Below are 18,761 nucleotides of genomic sequence, written 5' to 3' on the forward strand. Positions count from 1 at the left end.
GGGCAAAAAAAAAAGTCTCAAACATTATCACTCTCGCTATTTTGGCGCACGCTCCATCTCCGTTCTCTCACACGTCACATTTGGCGAGTGCCTCCCCTACGTCATCCCTCAACTGCCACTCCGCCCTATGCGTTTCTGCCACCTCATTGACCAATCCAGGAATGACGGAACGGTGGCACCTCTTACTGTTCTGGATCCATTTTTTTCCTCCATGGGCTTTTTTTTCCTCCCTGTCCTCTCAAATCTGGTTGGCAACGACACCCTTGACTGTTCTCGATCCATTTTCTCCTTCTAGGTCTTTTCTTCCCTCACTATCCTCCTAAATCTAGTCAGCGGCGGGGCATAGATGGGGAGGCTTAGAGGCGAGGCAATGGCCAACGGAGTCAGCACAAGAAGAGAGGCAGAGCACGTGCGATGGCTGCCCTGTTGCCGTCTCCACCAGTTGCAGGAAAAAGGGCATGCTCTTGTTGCTGTCGCCCGTGGGAAATTGGGTAGAAGGCCCTGCTGTTGTTTGGAGCTACTGGCCTCGTGAGCTGCCTCTGTGCTAGCCCCTTTGGAGTCCATGTGCCATCGCCACCCATGGAGACCAGTCACTGTCATGCCGCTGCCCATGGAGCTCGAAGGGCTGACAAGGTATGTCGTCATCGCCGTCATGCGTTGATCCATGTATTTCCCTTCTTTTACTTCTTCAGAGTGATTTCGTAGTGGGTGAGCCAAGGCCTTCACTACCGTGCCGCACCTTGATATGCCGGCACGGTGGTGGCTTGGTGCCATGCGCAGTGCCAGTGTGACGTACTGGTTGTCAACATGTGTCTCCACCGTGGGTGCATGACTTATGTCGCGTCGACATTAAGTTGCTATGTTTGTGCTCCGACCATCAAGCCGTCGAGATTCCTCCGCAGTGGGTGCATGGCTTATGCTGCGTCGGCATTGAGTTGCTATGTATGTGCTCTGGTCATCGAGTCGTGGGAGCTGTTCATGGCCGCGCCGGCGTCAAGCCATACTATGCATAAGCTCTAGTGTGTCATTTTGACGTGCATGTATGATGCCGCAATGCGTTCTTTTGCTTGACCGCGTTTCGGTGTGCGTGTGTGCTGATGCCGTCGAGCCACCGTTGGTTCTTTTGATCCTTGATGAGCTCCAGCCAGCGCTTGCGTCGTGACCGTGTGAGATGTGCTCTGGCATGCATATGCCCGCTTGCGTCGTGACCGTGGGAGCTGGTTTGGTGTAGGTACACGTCATAGTCGTGGCCATTGATTTGTGCTCGCATGTGTGTTGTGACACGCAAGTTGATCTGGCTAGGTTCCATCGATCTGTTAGTCGTCATCTCAAATATGCTTGCACTGCGATATTTATTGTGAGCAGTTGAGGAATTAGAAGAAGAGTGGAATATAGATACTCTGTTGGAGTGGAAAAATATATGGAGGGAGAATTTTTTTTGATAGCTCTTCGCATGGAGGTACAAGTGTACAATTTAACTTAGTCTGTTGAAGTTGCTTTCACGATATCGACCAGATTGTTCTTACGAAGCTCGTCTTCATCAATCCAATTAGTAAGTTATGCGCATAACTTTTACTTACGAGAAATATATTTTTATCTGAGATACATGATAGTCTTGCTGGTTCTATTATTTATATCTAGTTTAACTTGTGTAGTTTTTCTTAATAAAATATGAACTTAAAATTTGTCGCATTATTCGGCGGAAGGAATCCGAAAGAGTGGAATGGGTGGTGGTAGCGGTGGAAAATGAATATCTCAAGATGACCGGATGCTTGGTAATGATAAGAATGCATTTTCTTAGTGGAAATTCTCCTAGTGGCCTTCAGTTTATTTTTCTTTCTTTATTTTGGAAATGACACGACTTTGTCTCAACACGCATTATATTATATTATATTATATTCCCTCGAAACGAAAAGAAAATCTTCACAACTTTCCTTGTTCGACCCTCTCTCTCTCCCTCCATCCGTCCCGCGGTCGCTCGCACCCCATTCTGAATCCCAAGTCGCCGGAGACGACGCGCGCGCGCGCTGTCTGCTCTGCGGCGATGGAAGGCACCATTCTGTGCGCCGCCAACCACGCGCCGCTCACGCCCATCAGCTTCCTCGAGCGCACCGCGCTCGTCTACCCGGACCGCCCCGCCATCGTCGCCTCCGGCGCCGCGCCGCGCGCCTGGCGGGAGATCCGGGACCGCTGCCTCCGCCTCGCCGCCGCCCTCGCCGGACTCGGCGTCGCCCGCCACGACGTGGTAATTGCGACGCACGCCGCCTTGAGTAGCCCCCTTTCTCCTCCTCTGTTCTATGCAGCAGTAAATCCAGCCATTTCTTGCTCCAAGAACTGACTTCTACCTTCAAAAATCGATTTTTTTTTTCTTCAAGAGTAGCTAGTATGCGAGGGTGCTCCACGAAATAGTTCAAGATTACTTTTTCTAGACGAAATCAATTACATTCATCCTAAATTTGATTGTACTAAACTGTTCTCATCTTCTGTTTCTGCTAATATATCAGTAATTTACAGCGACCAGGTTCGAGAGTATGTACTATCTTTGTTGTGCAGGTTCGAGAGTATGAACTATCTTTGTTGTGCAGGTTGCTGTGTTCGCTCAAAACATTTCTGCCTTTTGCGAGCTCCATTTCGGCATCCCGATGGCTGGTGCCGTCATCTGCGCGCTCAACTCGCGCCTCGACGCCACCATGGCGTCCGTCCTGCTGCAGCATTCGGAGGCCAAGATCGTCTTCGTCGACTGCGCGCTGCTTGACATCGCCCAAGAAGCTCTCCGGCTCATATCCGAAGCCGGAGCGAGGCCTCCCGTTGTGGTGTTAATCAAAGAGCTTCTCGACGAATCATCGCCAACAACTGTGCGAGGTGATCGGTACTACGAATACGAGGCCCTTTTGAGCAGCAGGGAGTCGGCGGACTTCGCGATCCGATGGCCGGCCGACGAGAACGAGCCGATCGCGCTGAACTACACGTCAGGGACGACGTCGAGGCCGAAGGGAGTCGTGTACAGCCACCGCGGGGCGTACCTGAACAGCCTCGCGGCCGTGCTCCTGAACGACATGGCGGCGATGCCGGTGTACCTGTGGACCGTGCCCATGTTCCACTGCAACGGCTGGTGCCTCGTCTGGGGCGTGGCGGCGCAGGGCGGCACCAACGTCTGCGTCCGGAAGGTCACTGGGGCCGCCATCTTCGACAGCATCGCGCTGCACGGGGTGACCCACATGGGCGGCGCGCCGACGGTGCTGAGCATGATTGTGAACGCCATGGCGGAGGAGCGGCGGCCGTTGCCCGGCGGGAGGCCGATCACCGTTATGACCGGCGGCGCGCCGCCGCCGCCGCAGGTGCTGTTCCGGATGGAGGAGCTGGGGTTCCTCATCATACACTCGTACGGCCTGACGGAGACCTACGGCCCAGCGACTGTGTGCACGTGGAAGCCGGAGTGGGACGCACTTCCGCCGGAGGAGCGCGCGGCGATCAAGTCCCGGCAGGGGCTCCACCACCTGGGGCTGGAGGTGGACGTGAAGGATCCCACGACGATGCGGAGCGTCCCCGCGGACGGTCGCACCATGGGGGAGGTGATGTTCCGGGGCAACACGGTGATGAGCGGGTACTACAAGGACTCCGCGGCGACGGCGGAGGCGATGGCCGGCGGGTGGCTCCGGTCAGGGGACCTGGCGGTGCGGCACGGCGACGGGTACGTGAAGATCCGGGACCGGTCCAAGGACATCATCATCTCGGGCGGGGAGAACATCAGCACGATCGAGGTGGAGGCGGCGCTGTTCGCGCACCCGGCGTTGATGGAGGCGGCGGTGGTGGGGCGCCCCGACGAGTACTGGGGCGAGACGCCGTGCGCGTTCGTGACACTCAGGGACGGCGCCGAGGGCGTGGGAGCGGAGGAGGTGATGGCGTTCTGCCGGGCGCGGCTGCCGCACTACATGGCGCCGCGGACGGTGGTGTTCGTGGCGGAGCTGCCCAAGACGGCGACGGGCAAGGTGCAAAAGTTCGCGCTCCGGGAGCAGGCCAAGGCCATGGGCAGCATCTCCCTCTCCAGCTCCAAGCAGGGAGGAGGATCAGGGACAGGGAGGAGCAAGCTCTGAACTCAACGAACAGTCTGAGTGTATCATCTCATCTCATTGCTACTCCACTACTCCATCATATCGATGATGCGAGTGCATCATCTCGTCTCATCTGGTGATCTCATCTGTATTTGGAAACTTATATGACATGCACCTGAAAACGATGGGAGTGATCCTTTTTTTGTGTGTCAAATTTAACAAACAGATGGAGTAACTCTAATTCTCTCTATATACGATCACAGCCTCACAAGTCATCATTTCACCGAGATTCTCTCTTGGTAGCGAATAATTTGGGATTCGGTTTTCGTAATTTTGTATCATACAGTACCTCGAAACCAACCAACCTCTTTGGTCTTATATTTTCCAGCTTGATGTAAATAAGCTATGGATTAGAGCTGGAAGTTCTACCAAACAGAACCCATATATACTGGCTGCAAATGGCCGAGAAAGATAAGAGGTGTAGAAGAAGAAGAGAAGGATACTGCCAGCGTTAGGGATAGGAGTCGTGGCTTCTTGGCGGAAGAAATGAGTGAGTAGTGCACAAGTGGACTGGAGGGAGGTTGTGGTGTTTTTCCAAAGCGACCGACCGGAACACCAGGGCTTTTGGTTTTTGTCCTCACCATGGACCTTCTACATTTGTATTCCTACAGAAGAAAAGAAAATATGCACAATTACTTGTACAATTAGAGAGGGAAAACAATTTTCAGCATATATGAAATTTGTCTGTTTTATTTCTCATCTTACATGTCATACTTTTGTCTGAAAATAGTTGGAGAGCTAGATGATAGCTTCCTGTACATCATAATTTTTTTCAGATTTTTTTCTAGACTATTTAGATAGTGTTTTGAATTTTGAGAGTATTGGGATGTGATTTTTTTTTTTAACTTGTTGCCAGTTGGAAGAACGTGACTATTTCGGCAGAACATTTTTATTTGCAGTCTATTTCAACTTGCTTGGAATAAATGCTGTGATCGTTGTTGTTAAATTTGTCGTTAGTTGGAAGAACGGCAGGAGTATAGATAGCGTTTTGAATTTTGAGACTATTGGAACGCGATATTTTTTATATTTTAAATTTGTGTTGGAAAGGCGATATGAGTATATATTTGCAAATTTAAAGAACGGCGCATATATTTGCAAATTTAAAAAACAGACGCATATATTTGCAAATTTGGAAAATAAAAAATATAAAAATAAAATAGTTGGAGGACAAAGGTGTGGACATGGCGCGGCAGGCCGGAAGAAGCCACTGGATCGGGCCTCCCTGCCCCCGTTGAGCCGATCTCCACGAGCAGGAAGGAGCAGCTCGCCGTCGTGACCCGCGCCGCCCTCACGAGCAAGCCTTCGCCGTCCCCGTCCGTGGCCATCACGGGGACGTACGGTCGTGATTTGTTTGCCAAACAGACCCGAGAGAGAGAGAGAGAGAGACAGAGCGCCACTCGCCGCCGAGGAGTCTCCGACTCAGAGAGGGGAAGGGGAAGACGAGGAAGAGCCATCGGCGATGGCCGCCTCCCCTCCTCCTCTTCTTCTCCGCCTCCTATCCCTAGCCCTGGCCCTCAGCGTCGTCAGCGGCGGCGAGATCTCGGCCACCCGCACCCCGATCTCGCGCGACCTCTACCACTCCAGGTGAGGCTGCTCTTCCCCGGCCTCTTGCCCTCTCGTTCATCACGAATCCCGGCCGCGCCTCCACCTCGCGAATCTCGTGGATTCCGTCCTTCCCGACCTGGGGAGTTAGCCAATTTGTCCGGCTCGCTGCTCAATCAAATGCCTAGTTAGCCACCGCATCGAGTTCTAGTGGAAATGATGGATTGGTTACTGGTCCCGCCTGAGATTTACTATCGCTGCTTGCGCATAATTTGGGTTTGGTTATTGTAAGGACCCCTTGTTGAATCATCCGCTTCACCCTGACAAAAGCAAAAGCATGCCCGGACTGCTCCATATTGAAAGTCAACCCCATTCTTCTTAGCTAGTTGATGGAAGCTATGGCTGTGTAGAAATGGTGTGATGATTCCAGTATTCTATCATGTCTCCTACTATGACGGACTGAGAACTTGGTGCACCCAATTTGGTGGTGATAAAGGAGTCCTCAAGCCTTCGGTTTTGTTTGACAGCACTAGTTGAAAATGAAACTTGAAATTGCGCCCCAATGACCAGTACGGGCTTTCCTCTAAATGTTGCCTCGCTAATTTGTCAGCACTTAGTTCAAGCATCTTGTGTTCCTGCGTACTGCATTGAATTTCCGATGGTCACCCTTTACTTCATAGCATAGCATGGTTACTGTTTTTTTCCCTGTCTTCTTGCTAGTGATTCCCTTCTACGTGATATCAAGGCTTTGGTTGCCCGGCATTCAGATAAATTGAGCGTGAGTGGTTTGCCTATTCTTGTCCAGTTGTCATTGTCAGTTTGGTTTGTTTCTAGTGGTCCTCTTTATTCAATTTTGAATGATGCCCTGCAGATTGACACTATAAGAGCAAGCAACAAAGGGTATTCTGCAGAGCTGTTTGTAGTTACTTTTAATCACGTGAAGGAGAGTGTAGATAATGGGTCAAAGGTTCATGTTCTTCTGGTTAGTTTCCAGCTGAAGCCTGTTCACTTTTTCCCCAATCATATGCATCATTATGCCTCGCTCAATCAGTTTGCACCACTGCATTCACCCAATATTTCATGATCAAGTATATGCATTCCATCCAAATTGTTCTCCACTCCCTCACCTCAGTTGAGAGAAATGGCAACATAAAATAAATTAAAACTAATAAATTATCTGTAGTTTCAACAAGTATTTGCAAGTTGGTTTGTAAATTAAATTATTGATATCTTGCGGTTTTGACAGAAAGGTTAATTGTCTTCCAGAGCTTTGGGCAGCATGGCAGAGAACTTATCACCTCTGAGGTTGCGTTACATCTTCTCTATATTTTAACGGAGAGGCGTAAGATAGCCGGTGTGGATCTGTCATCCTTTGAGAAAATGCTGGAGAATCTTGTGATCAAGGTAAGTCCTTTTGCAGCTTATTTTATATTTTCGCCTCTTGACTTGGAAAACTGATAGAAAATCCATGGAACACATTTTGCTAATGTGCCCTTTATTCTGCTATCCACTAGCATAGTTTTGAGGGTGATCTTTACTTTGAAAAGGTACCTTGGTCAATAAATATCAGGCATACTTTTTTAGTTGTTCCTCTTATCTGGCTTTGTGATCCTAAGCTATATTTTGTTCTGTTTGCACTGTCAAAATATTAGTGCACTATGGTTAACTACTATTACTTACTCTTTGTTAGGAATAACAACTTGTATTTAATAGTAGTCTCTGGGGGCAATATATAGAGTACGTGAGGAGTACAGGATAAAGGCTCTATATTCTTAACACCCCCTCTCCTCAAATGTAAGGTATATGCAATAGTGTTGTATTTGAAAGAGGTGACACTAAGTATTAAATTTAGACTACTACATCCAAAAACTGTCTCTTCAAAGCTGTCGTAGAGTGGAGCCTTTGTAATCCCGTTGAATCAAGCAGAAGAAGTGCCAAGTGAAGCACATGAATAGAGTCGTGGCGATGACAGCAAAAGAATGCCCTTGGTCAAGGATCGCAACAAAGCGATGACGAGTATTGTCACTAGAGCTATGGAAAGACCAAGATGACACAAGAACACCCTATATCAAGAATTACGAACAAAGCAATGACGAGAAGCGAGACAACAAATGAAGTTGTTGTTAAAGCTACGGAAAGATCTAGATGGCTAAGTTGCATCAATAACGACATGAAAAGAAACCGACTAATGGACGAAAGAATATGTGGATTCGCACGGCACAAACTCAAAGAGAGATTGAAACTTGGATGGATGCAGCAGGATTGCAAATACTCTAATACGAGACTAAGACACTAGCAGCCAAAAGCTCCAAAGCACAGCCTAGCGCAGTAGGAGCACCAACCAGCAACTAGGACAACGACAAAAGTGACAGCAAAACAAAAGCTAGCAAGCAGCAGAAGATGGACAACCCAATGTCCACTAATTGCACAAGGCAGTCCATTGGAAACATGGCCCAACACAACCATCAGTAGCATGGGCTGTGCAACACTTGAATATGAAAAAGGCCATCAATGAATATAGGCTACGACCCAGATCTCTACCTAGACAAAGGTTTGCCGGATCACGATGGAAGCCAAGACGAGGGCAAGCAAGAAGTCGTCCCTGACTGCTCCTCCCTGCCCCTACAACACGAAAGCCGCCCCTTCCGCTCGCCACTCGCATGTTACGCGCCGCCCTAGACCAAATAGATCTGCGCAAGCGACGGCTTGGGGACCGGGAGTTGCTCCCGTACGCAGACCAGCTGGCTCGCCCTCCCCTTGGCGTGTTGCTCCCTCTGCTGGCCTCGTGCGCGCTGCCCGACTGTTGTTGCCCGCCCACCCGCCTGGTGCACACGGGCTCTGCATGTGCCACTCGAGTACAGCCGCGTGGGCGCCGCCCACCCGTCTATCACCATAGCGCTGCTCGCCGCCAGCGCGCAGGTTGATGCTCTGCCCCAGCGCGCTCAACGGGCTCCTGCCCTCGCTCCAACACGCCTCCTTCAACCCGCACCTCATCGTGAAGGCATACATCTTGAAACATCAATTGGTAGTACCGAGTTTGCTTCAATGGTTGATGCACTGCTTGGCCTGTTGTAGGGCATCACGTTGCTCTTGTCCAAAGGCTTACTCTTGTCTTGGTGTTAGGTTGCTACAACCATTGGGCCTCTATGCTATGCTGCTGCTTTGCCGCTCTGATATCATATTAGGAATATCAACTTGTATTCAATAGTACTCCCCTAGAGGCAATATATAAAGTACATGATAAGGACTCTAGTAACCTATCCTATACGTAATGGATGAGGACTCTATTCCTAACACTCTTAAGTAGTGGCTTGGACAAAAGTCCTGATTGTTAGGATATTGGTTGTAAAGGTATTTTCTCCTAAATGCTTTATGTAAACTATAATCACAATGATTATGATGTTATTCTAGTTTAGACAAATTGGATTTGACCTGCAGAATAGAAGCATTTAGTTACATGGCATTTTTAGTATTGTCCCCTTTAGTAATGCTTTCCTCCCCATTTTGCATTTTTATTACTTCTGTTCTTCATTACTAAATAATCAGTTCTTGAACTAAGGAGGTATAATGTTTTATGAATGTGTCTTTATCTTTTAGATGGTGCCGATGGAAAATTTCAATGGTCGCAAACGTGTTGAAGCAGGGGAGCTTTGTGATAGGAGAAATGGTGATTACTCTTTTTAATTACAAATCCATCACATGAAGCAGTTTCTGTGCCCAACTCTTTTAATATCTATTTTCTTTTGCAGGAAGAGGAGTAGATCTGAATAGAAATTGGAGTGTTGATTGGGGGAAGAAAGAAAAGGTTAGTGCCTCAGTACTCTCTCATTGTGCGCTGGCAAAACGTGATTCCTTTTGATGTCAGCTGTATGCTGGGTCGATTAAAATACATCTTAAATTGGATCTTGACCAATGGTAGTTCTTTCTCTGAATTTCCGTGTTTTATGGTTTTGTGAAGTCACTTAATGAATTAATTCAATTCCTATCAAACATATCATAGCATTGCCATTGAAAAGCTAGGTTGATTGACATCTAGGAACATTAATTTCGAGTAAAAAGTTAAGATCTATATAAGCTTGTAGTGAATAAACTTTGGCCATGCATTACTGTGTATATTCCTTGGTCATTGTTGAGTTCAGTATCAGAATTTAGCAAATATTTGCTGTGAATTTCATGGTTTCGTGGTTTTGTGGAACTACAGGATGAACTTGGGTAATTTTCATTAAATATATCTTAGCATTGCTCTTAAAAATCTAGGTTAATTATCATCTAGGAGCACTAATTTGTGTTACAGGTTATATCTATATAGACTTGAGATGAATATACTTTGATCATGCGTTGCCGTGCATATTCCTTGGCCATGTTAGGTTGGGTGACGAGAGTCTTGGAAATGTTTTGTGGACTTTGAGCAAGTGCACTTTCATGTATTACGGTTCATTATCATGATTATCATATGTGTTCCTTGTTTTTTTTTTTGTGTGTCCAATCAAAGTTTCACAAATATGCATAGTATCGATCTTTTGAGCTTACGTACTTTTTCCTGTATTATAGGATTATGACCCATATGAGGAGAATCCTGGTATTTCTCCTTTTAGTGAACCTGAGGCCCAGATAATGAGGGAACTATCCAGGTCATTTAAACCTCATATTTGGGTGAATGTACATTCTGGAATGGAGGTAATGCAACTCTTTATGATCCTTCTGGAAATAAGCTACTTTTAAGCATGTTTGCCATCATGGCACCTGTTAATCTTGATTATTTAATTTTATAATTTTTAACGTGCTCAGACTATGTCTTCCAAAACATTATTTATCATCATGTGGTTGCATGGCAGTGTGTCATGAATTATGCAGAAAGATAGCACCAAAAGCTTGATATATATGAGTATTACAGATGCCTTTTTCTGTTTATAAATGTGGCAAACAATAGTTGTACCCGCGTATGGTTATATTATCTAGTCTGGCACATGATATATACCTAGCATGAAGTGTTATGATGTCTTGTTTGTTCATATTCTCTTATGGAGTGTCAATGCTATGATGTATACTTCAGTAAAAATAGCTTTCTAAACAACAGCATCTTAAAAATTAACAAAAAGGTCAAGCCAGCATAGAAAGAGAAACCTATTCCTCATAGATGTGCAGAACCCTACTGATGTGTGATATACGTCTTGATGCCATTAATCCATGTCTGTCTCACTTATTTCATTCTTTCAACTGCAGGCCTTATTTATGCCGTATGACCACAAGAATACCACACCAAATGGAGTGTCTGCTCATTTGATGAGGTCAGTTTTAGAGAATTTGAACCATCGCCATTTCCAAGATAGCTGCCTAGTTGGGTCAGGTGGTGGAGCTGTTGGGTATGTCAATCTAACAAGTTCTCATATTTTTGTTCGTTAAGTGACTTTCACTCCCTTTGTTGTTTCACCCCCTGAAGTTCTGTGAACTGGAGTATTATGCTAAGACTTACAACAAAGCAAGCACACTCATGCTTTGTTTTTTTACCTTTCCACTTACCAGGTATCTTGCACATGGTACCACGACCGATTACATGTATGACACTGTAAAGGTGCCAATGCCGTTCACCTTTGAGGTCAGTTAATCTATTGTCTCTATCCGGAGTAGCAGGAAACTGTATAGACACAATCGAACTAAGTTCACTTTGCTGATATTCAGATATATGGAGATGAGACAGCATCTAACAATGATTGCTTCAAAATGTTCAATCCTGTTGACAAGACAACATTTGATGTAAGCAAAAGTGCAAAACTAGCATCCACGTTTCTACATATTTCTAGTGTCACCATATCTGATCACCGTTATTTTCCATCACCAGAGAGTCATTAACAAGTGGTGTATGGCATTTCTCATACTTTTTGAGGAAGGGTTGCGAAATTTGCGTGATGCCCAAGTAGTATCAGGAGGCGGACTGGATAATTGGGTCCCTATCGGAGGAGACATTGTTGAGCAGAGTGTAGCACGCAAGAGTGGCCGTGAAAGGAGGAAACTGGAAGGTCTTGACCTTGGAATGCAGGAGCTAAGAACGTACTTTAGGCTGTTTATGCTATCTACATTCTTGTTGATGTTCATGTTCTGCACAAGGATATCAAAGAACAGGCAGAGAGACTCAGGTAACATTTTCGATACTTGAATACTGACAAAGCGTTGATTGGAGCTGCTCGCAGTTCAGCTGAGAGTTCAGTTGCAAGAGTGATCACAATTTGTTGCCTCAGTTGAACAAAGCGCATGAAACACAAACTTATGCGCTCTGCCACTTGCAGATTGATAGATTTGGACATGATGAGGTTGGTAGGATCAGAAATTCAGAATGGTATTTGGCGGTTTCTGTTTAGATATTAGTAGGATGTCAAATGATTGGCCTTGTCATTGACAAAATGTAACTTAAGTTGTAAAATTGCCCATATCAGTTATTGTGGTGCATAGGTTCTAAGGTTGAATTTCAGTTATTGTGGTGCATAGGTTCTAAGGTTGAATTTTTGACATGACTTAATGTAATACCCCATTATTCGAGCGATTTATGATGAGTTGGATGTGGAATCATGATGGCCTAAATTACGCATTACAAGTCACAGAAATAAAAAAATTCAGGTATTAAGCTTCACATATCTGAGATGTTGAAAGGTGCAGTTGTCTAGTCATTTTGAAAGGTGGACCAGCTTTGGGTGGCTATGCTTCCCTCATGCCCAAACCGGTAACTGGTATGGGCCGAGCTAGCACGGAAAATAATCTTACAAGATCTGATCTTCTAGATTTCAGGAATAGATTTAATTTATGATGTGATATGTGGTATTTTATTTCCTTTTTTATTTTTTCACTTATGATTTTATCTCATCCATACATTTTATGATAATTTATGTCACATGTCACACGAATTAAGTCTAGCTCTAAAATACACTAGATGATGTCTCGTAGGATTATTTTACAGGCCAGCACATCAACTCATTCGTGTGATTTTATTTGGACCGTCAGGTGATCCATCAATCAATCATCACTAAAAAATCGTGCTTCCTCTCGACAGAAAATCATGATGATCAGTAGAGTATATTTGTTCCTCTCTGTCTCAAAAAAAGAAAAGAGTAGAGTATATTTTTTCCTCTAAAAAAGAAGATGGTCCGTGTATCGTAATTCAAGAATTTATAATCATGACAGTAAAGAAATGGGATTTGAGTATTGAACGCGATCCATCATCAAGATCTCATATGCTTGTGAGCTGAGCTAAGGCTCTCCATGGATTGTACAAATTATCTGCAATAAATTAACTGCATGAGCATGAGCATGCACGACGTACGCATTTCCTCACGTATGCACTGCATATATAGCTTTGTGTATATTTTATGTTATCCCAAAGACCCGTTCAACTGTTTGCCGGTGCTTGAAATATATTCATAGCGTCAAACAGTCTCGGAATTGCTTGTTCGAAAAAGAAAAGAAAAATCTGTCTCGAGTACAACGCATGGGCTGTCTGAAACTAGTTGCTACCCTGGCTGACTGCAGAAGAAGCCTGGCCTCCTCTAGAAAAGTGCTCGGTTTCGAAGTCTCCATAGAAGCAGTAATTGATTAATAATCTCTCGTACATACTCGTTTCTTGCAGAATTTTCCATCGTCTCTGATGAAAACTGCACATGCAATCGCAGCCGCTTGTCATTCTGCAATGTCCACGCAACAAAATAATGGCTTCGTCGTCCGCCCTTCCAATATACCCAAACAATTCTCATGGTTAGTTTTTTAAAAACACCAGTATACACACTCTCATACTATCATATACACATACTCACACAATATCTATTGAAGACTAAAGATGTGGCTCTTAAAGATTAACGAAATCATCACGAGACGTCATGTTGTTGACAAGTATATTACCTCCGGCCTCCATGACACCCATAAGGAGCAAGCTAGTGCTTGATTTCTTGGTAAGCAGGAGGTGCAACCGCCTACACTAACTATGCAAACCAATGCTTGGTTGTCAATTCCCATGGTTAGTTAACAAGACGTGGAAGAACAGATGACAATTTGAGAAAAGGTCTCTTCATCGGCTCTTCCATGCAAGAGATAAGGTCGACAATAAGAATCGATGACAAAGTATGTTGGAGTAAAGCAGGACTATAACTGGTATGAGAAGGGGCGTAAAAGGAGCCTATGAAGGAGGCTATTGTTTTGCAATAATACTGAAATGCACAACTGTAAAACTATTTTGTTTTAAGATTATTATAGGAACATTAGCCTCGACGCCTCGAATAAGTAGATAAGAATGCATACGAAGATAAGATGAAATCAAAACTAAATATTGTATTTCATTTGAAATATTTATTATTTGTAGTGCCGGCAAGGCAACACTGGTCTTGCGAAGGAAAAATTTTACTAAGCTCTTGCGGACAAATAGGATATAAAAACAGTTCATTTACGTTGAGATTTGTAAAAAAGAACTGATAAATTTTTTTACAAAATAAGTGAAACAGTAAACGGATAACCTAGGCCACGTGACGAGTTAGCAGCAGCACCCCTCATCCGCTCCCGCGTCGCTTTATAACCTCCCCGATCTCTTTCTTCGTCACCACCACGACGCCATCGCCATGAGCAGCAACCTCTCCGGCCTCTTCAGCTTAGCCATCAAGATGAAGCCCGGCATGATCATCTCGCTCGACGCGTCCGGCCTCCCCGCGTCCTCGTGCCGCCGCCTGGCCGCGGTGCTCGCCCCGCTCCTCCTCTTCCTGCTCGCCGCCTCGCTCTCCTTCCCCTCCTCGCTCCGCCTCCTCGCCGCGGCCCCCCCGCTTCGCAACGACCCTTCTAGCTCCCCCTCATCACCGCCGCCGCCTCGGCAGAGGGTGGCGGTGTGCCTGGTGGGCGGCGCGCGGCGGTTCGAGCTCACGGGCCCCTCCATCGCGCGCCACGTCCTCCCCCTCACCGATGATGGTCGCGCGGTCGACGTGTTCGTGCACAGCCCGCTGGACGGCGACGCCTACAAGCTGTCGCTCCTCGCGCGCGCCGCGCCGCCCGGGACGGCGCTCGCCGCCGTGCGCGTGTTCCGGCCGGAGACCATCGAGGAGACGCCGGCGCTCGCGCAAGTCCTCACGGCGGGCAACTCGCCCAACGGCATCCAGGTTAGTTTTGTTCGTTGCCTCGCTTGCATGCCATGCTGCTCTGCTCACCAGCACCATTGATTCGATTCCATTAGATCGCATCATTCGTCTCTTTTAATTATGCGGACTACTTTTTGGTTGGAGAGATTAATTCATTGGGCGGTTAATTCTTTGACTATATAAGGGGAAACCTTTAGTATAAATTAGCAAATGGATGTAAATGTGCAAACAGTGAAGATTATCCAAGCCATCTCCATCCAAAGTCTACAGTTGATCGTATCATACCACCCGTGAAGAGGTTATTTTACAATATTTTGATATTCGATGTTTGCACCTATTTACTTATTTGCACTAATTTTTTCTTTCCAATCAATCGAGACTTTTTCTTCTTGATGATCGAGTTGATGTTGAGGAGTTCGTTGCTTGCAAGAGCAAGACTACTCATCGGGTTTCAAAAATATATATAGATCGGTTTTGGTAGGCAGTTCCTTGCTAATCGATCGCGTGGAAGATTAGTACTCCTTTCAGTAGATCGATTCTAGCTATGAATTGGAGCAGCAAGCTAGCATGCATATATATTTTTTTAATAAACGAATGGTTCTTATTCCGAGCAAGCATGCATCTAATCTAATCTATCTGACCTGACGTTTTCTTTTGGATATAATTAATCATGTGCGTATCTAGCTTAAGCTTGCCACCATCCCGATCCCACAGATCGAGAGAGAGACAGAAAGAAGAGGGAACACAGTGCCGTATGAATGTGCTTGGGTTTCCTTCTGCAACGGCCGTCGTCGTAGTCGTAGTCGTCGTCGTCGTCTTAGTCGTCGTCGTCGTCGTCGTTATTAGTAGAGCAAAAGCGACATGTCTGACCATCCATATCATATCGGGCAGGCAGAGCTTGCTCGGTCGGTCTACGATTCAGACTTGCTGGGTCTGCACTCTGCAAGTACGCCTGATCGGTCCATTTCTATCGCATGCAACTTGTTAGAGATCGATGGACATGGAGCAGACCAATCAATAATCGATCCATCCATCCATCATGCTGAGGCTGATCGAGCTCAAGGAACACGGCATGCAGCAGCACAGTACAGGAGACATATAGTTATTCCTAATTCTGCTTTCTGCATGCATGCAAAATCTAGTCTGCTACGAAACGAAATCCAAAGGAAAGGAAAGGAATAGATGCTTTTGCAAATGAAGTCTAGCTAGCTGATCCTAGAAAGTTGATACTATACTACCACTTTGAACAGGGAGGGAGCTTTATTTACTGCTTTACACTGACAGGTTTTTTTAAGACAATAGAAAAAAGTTATGATCTTTTGCACTGCGATTCATACAACTTTTATTCATTATTACATCATCTTAACTTATAACTGAATGTTAAGAAAATAAAAAACGTAAAAAATCGTATAAACATAAATCATTGATCACATAATTTAGTAATAAATTGACCTCATTCTTCGTGAAGAACTCCATGGGTAATTTCATTTCGGCACTGTGAATGAGTTGCTGAGCAGGGCCTGCTGCAATACTTCCGGCTGGTGGAGGGGTGCCTGGACCTCATCGGCGACCGCCAGTCCCGCCGCAACTTCACCTACGCCTCCATCCTCCGCACCCGCCTCGACGGCTTCTGGACCGCGCCGCTCCACCTGCCCGCCGTCGACGCCGACCACTACGTCATCCCGGAGGGCTCCAGCTTCAGCGGTCTCAACGACCGCCTCGGCTTGGGCGCGCGTGCGGCCTCCCACGCCGCGCTCTCCCGCCTCTCCGTGCTCCCGCGCCTCGCCGCCGCGGGCTACCGCGACCTCAACTCGGAGGCCGCCTTCCGCGCGCAGCTCACGGAGGCCGGGGTGACCGCCCGGGAGCGCCGCTTCCCGTTCTGCGTGCTCAGCGACCGGACCTACGAGTTCCCGCCCTCGCCTGGGTACGGCGTGCCCGTCGCGTCGCTGGGGAGCCCCGGCCCGCTGAGTGGGGCTAAGTGCCGCCCCTGCCGCCCGGCGTGCCGCGCCGACGGCGGGTGCGTGGCGCGGCACTTGGCGCGGCTGGACCGCGGCTGGAGCTGGACGGAGTGGCGGAACGGGACGCTCGACCTCTGCGACGCCAGCGGGCCGTGGGAGGACGGCTGGGAGGCGCTGTTCGACGATGCCGCCGGCGCCGATGCCGCGGCGGTCAGACGAAGGGTGGCGCGGATGGGCGCCAACGAGTGCGTGGAGGAGATGGAGGCGTTCAAGGCGCGGGTGGAGCGGTGGGACGCGCCCAGCCCCGCCGAGATATGCAGGATCGGGATCAGAGCCCGGTCGGCGGCGGCGGGGACGACTCGCTCCGGCTCATCTTTGTCGTCGGACGGTGACACGACTACCGACCGAGAGCAGCCTTGGACTCCATGAGACCCTGACAGTTGGTTTTCTTTCCAGCTTGCCACCTTACCTTAGTAAACGGAGTTTCACAAGAACGAAAGACCAAGGCCACGAAATTAAACAATTGTAGAAATGGATCTTCTTCTGTACAATTTTTTTACAGCTATAGAGTATAGATCAACTATGGAATGGATATACACATTAGATAGAGAAAGCAGTGGCATAGATACACCATCATCGAGTTCTTTAGTTACTAACACAGTTTAACATACCAAATTGCTATTTTTAGGAGTATATGTGTTACATGTGTGATACATACTAGCTATATGCATGTTTGCAAGAAAGGATGATGGAGTAGGGCATCTATGATTAGGAAGAAGATTATCTGTCAGTCTCGAGCTGTACCGAGATGTGAGCCAAGTGTCAGAAGAAAACAAATATGCTATTAATACGCGGGACCCAATGTACATGTATTGGCTAAGTACAGAATAAAGGGACCAGGCCGCTCTCTCCTCTCACTCATTTTTTCCACCGTCTCTCTCCTCCCTCTCACCTCCTTCGACGGTCTCGCTCTCCTCTCCATGGTGTTGAGCTCATCGCCAATGAGCTTGTATGGAACCATGCAAGAGGAGGCGCGTTGTGGCTGAGGTACACCGTGCGCGGCAGCGGAGGTCAGGAGGTTGCCCTCGGCCATGTGCGGCAGTAGAGGTCAGGAGGACGCCCCCGACCATGCGACAGTAGCGTGGGGGGCGGACGGTGATGGTGGTGTGTCTCGCTTGTGTAAGCTGTCGGATCCACCCCTCCCCTTGCTATGTTCCTCACTAGAATCGTGCAAGACGGCCTCAAGGCGATCGGATCCGTACCCTCCCCTCACCGGATCCGTGCGGGACGGTCTCATGATGGACGGATCCACTCCTCCCATCGCCGGATTTGCACCTCTCCTCATCGGATCCATGTGGGACGGCCTCATGAGGGATAAATCCGCTGCCTCCTCGCTGGATCCATGTGGGACAGGAGATATATGGGGAGATCGTTCACCACAACGATTTCTCCCACGGCGAGCTCCTCCACCACGGCGACTTTCTCCACCATGGCAACCGAATCTATGGATGCTGGTTCCACTTCGACTAGATCCATAGCGGTGGCCTGTAGCACGGCAAGCTGCTCCATCATGGCTGCCTTCGCTTGCCGCAGATGACAACGCAGAGGAGCTGTGCCGCTGGCTGGAGCACGCTGTGTCGGTCGCGGTGGAGGAGCCTAGCCTCTGGTACAACCAGCAGAAGGTCTTGGAGCACGACACCCCACTGTTGGTCGCAGCCACTTATGGGAGCCTCCCCGCGCTTCGCCTGCTGCTGTCCCTCTCGTCTATCGACGCCAACCGCCGACGCGGTACCACTTCCCTCCACTGCGCCGAATCTGAGCTGCTGCTTGTCGTTCTTGGGCGGCAATTGGTGCCGCTCTTATCCGTACTTTGCTCAAACTTGCTTCGCTCTACCTGATTGATGGAGGGGGGATAATTGTAACTTTATCTTTATTTTCTATAAAATATAAATGTTTATACACAGTAGGAGATTCTCCTAGTGTTTTTTCCCACAAAAATGGAGAAAATATTTATTGTGAACTATAGACAACATATGCGATCGTATTTA

The 18,761-nt window shown here is 47.5% G+C and overlaps 3 protein-coding genes across 3 annotated transcripts; all 3 read left to right on the forward strand.

The window, feature by feature from the left end:
- Positions 1-1,928: 1,928 nt before the first annotated feature.
- Positions 1,929-4,306, forward strand: LOC133918229 (butanoate--CoA ligase AAE1-like). Its single transcript, XM_062361988.1, has 2 exons — positions 1,929-2,245; positions 2,586-4,306. Exons 1-2 carry the CDS (start codon positions 2,045-2,047, stop codon positions 4,092-4,094), a joined length of 1,710 nt encoding a protein of 569 aa, XP_062217972.1. The 5' UTR covers positions 1,929-2,044; the 3' UTR covers positions 4,095-4,306.
- A 957-nt stretch (positions 4,307-5,263) lies between these two features.
- On the forward strand, positions 5,264-12,218 carry LOC133918232 (metallocarboxypeptidase A-like protein MCYG_01475). Its single transcript, XM_062361990.1, has 11 exons — positions 5,264-5,696; positions 6,375-6,432; positions 6,526-6,636; positions 6,921-7,058; positions 9,252-9,321; positions 9,404-9,459; positions 10,206-10,331; positions 10,878-11,017; positions 11,178-11,250; positions 11,334-11,408; positions 11,494-12,218. Exons 1-11 carry the CDS (start codon positions 5,572-5,574, stop codon positions 11,806-11,808), a joined length of 1,287 nt encoding a protein of 428 aa, XP_062217974.1. The 5' UTR covers positions 5,264-5,571; the 3' UTR covers positions 11,809-12,218.
- Positions 12,219-14,196: 1,978 nt separating this feature from the next.
- Positions 14,197-17,346, forward strand: LOC133918234 (uncharacterized). Its single transcript, XM_062361991.1, has 2 exons — positions 14,197-14,776; positions 16,273-17,346. The coding sequence occupies exons 1-2, from the start codon at positions 14,249-14,251 to the stop codon at positions 17,140-17,142; spliced, it is 1,398 nt and encodes a 465-aa protein (XP_062217975.1). The 5' UTR covers positions 14,197-14,248; the 3' UTR covers positions 17,143-17,346.
- Positions 17,347-18,761: the final 1,415 nt, after the last annotated feature.

The sequence above is a fragment of the Phragmites australis genome, chromosome 5 (genome assembly GCF_958298935.1).
Source record: "Phragmites australis chromosome 5, lpPhrAust1.1, whole genome shotgun sequence".
Taxonomy (NCBI): domain Eukaryota; kingdom Viridiplantae; phylum Streptophyta; class Magnoliopsida; order Poales; family Poaceae; genus Phragmites; species Phragmites australis.

Coding starts and splice junctions, on each gene's coding strand:
- LOC133918229 (XM_062361988.1), top strand. CDS start 2,045: ATGGAAGGCACCATTCTGTGCGCCGCCAACCACGCGCCGCTCACGCCC. Junction 2,246..2,585: donor GCGTCGCCCGCCACGACGTG/GTAATTGCGACG, acceptor TTTGTTGTGCAG/GTTGCTGTGTTCGCTCAAAA.
- LOC133918232 (XM_062361990.1), top strand. CDS start 5,572: ATGGCCGCCTCCCCTCCTCCTCTTCTTCTCCGCCTCCTATCCCTAGCC. Junction 9,460..10,205: donor ATTGGGGGAAGAAAGAAAAG/GTTAGTGCCTCA, acceptor CCTGTATTATAG/GATTATGACCCATATGAGGA. Junction 11,409..11,493: donor TTGACAAGACAACATTTGAT/GTAAGCAAAAGT, acceptor TTCCATCACCAG/AGAGTCATTAACAAGTGGTG.
- LOC133918234 (XM_062361991.1), top strand. CDS start 14,249: ATGAGCAGCAACCTCTCCGGCCTCTTCAGCTTAGCCATCAAGATGAAG. Junction 14,777..16,272: donor ACTCGCCCAACGGCATCCAG/GTTAGTTTTGTT, acceptor GTTGCTGAGCAG/GGCCTGCTGCAATACTTCCG.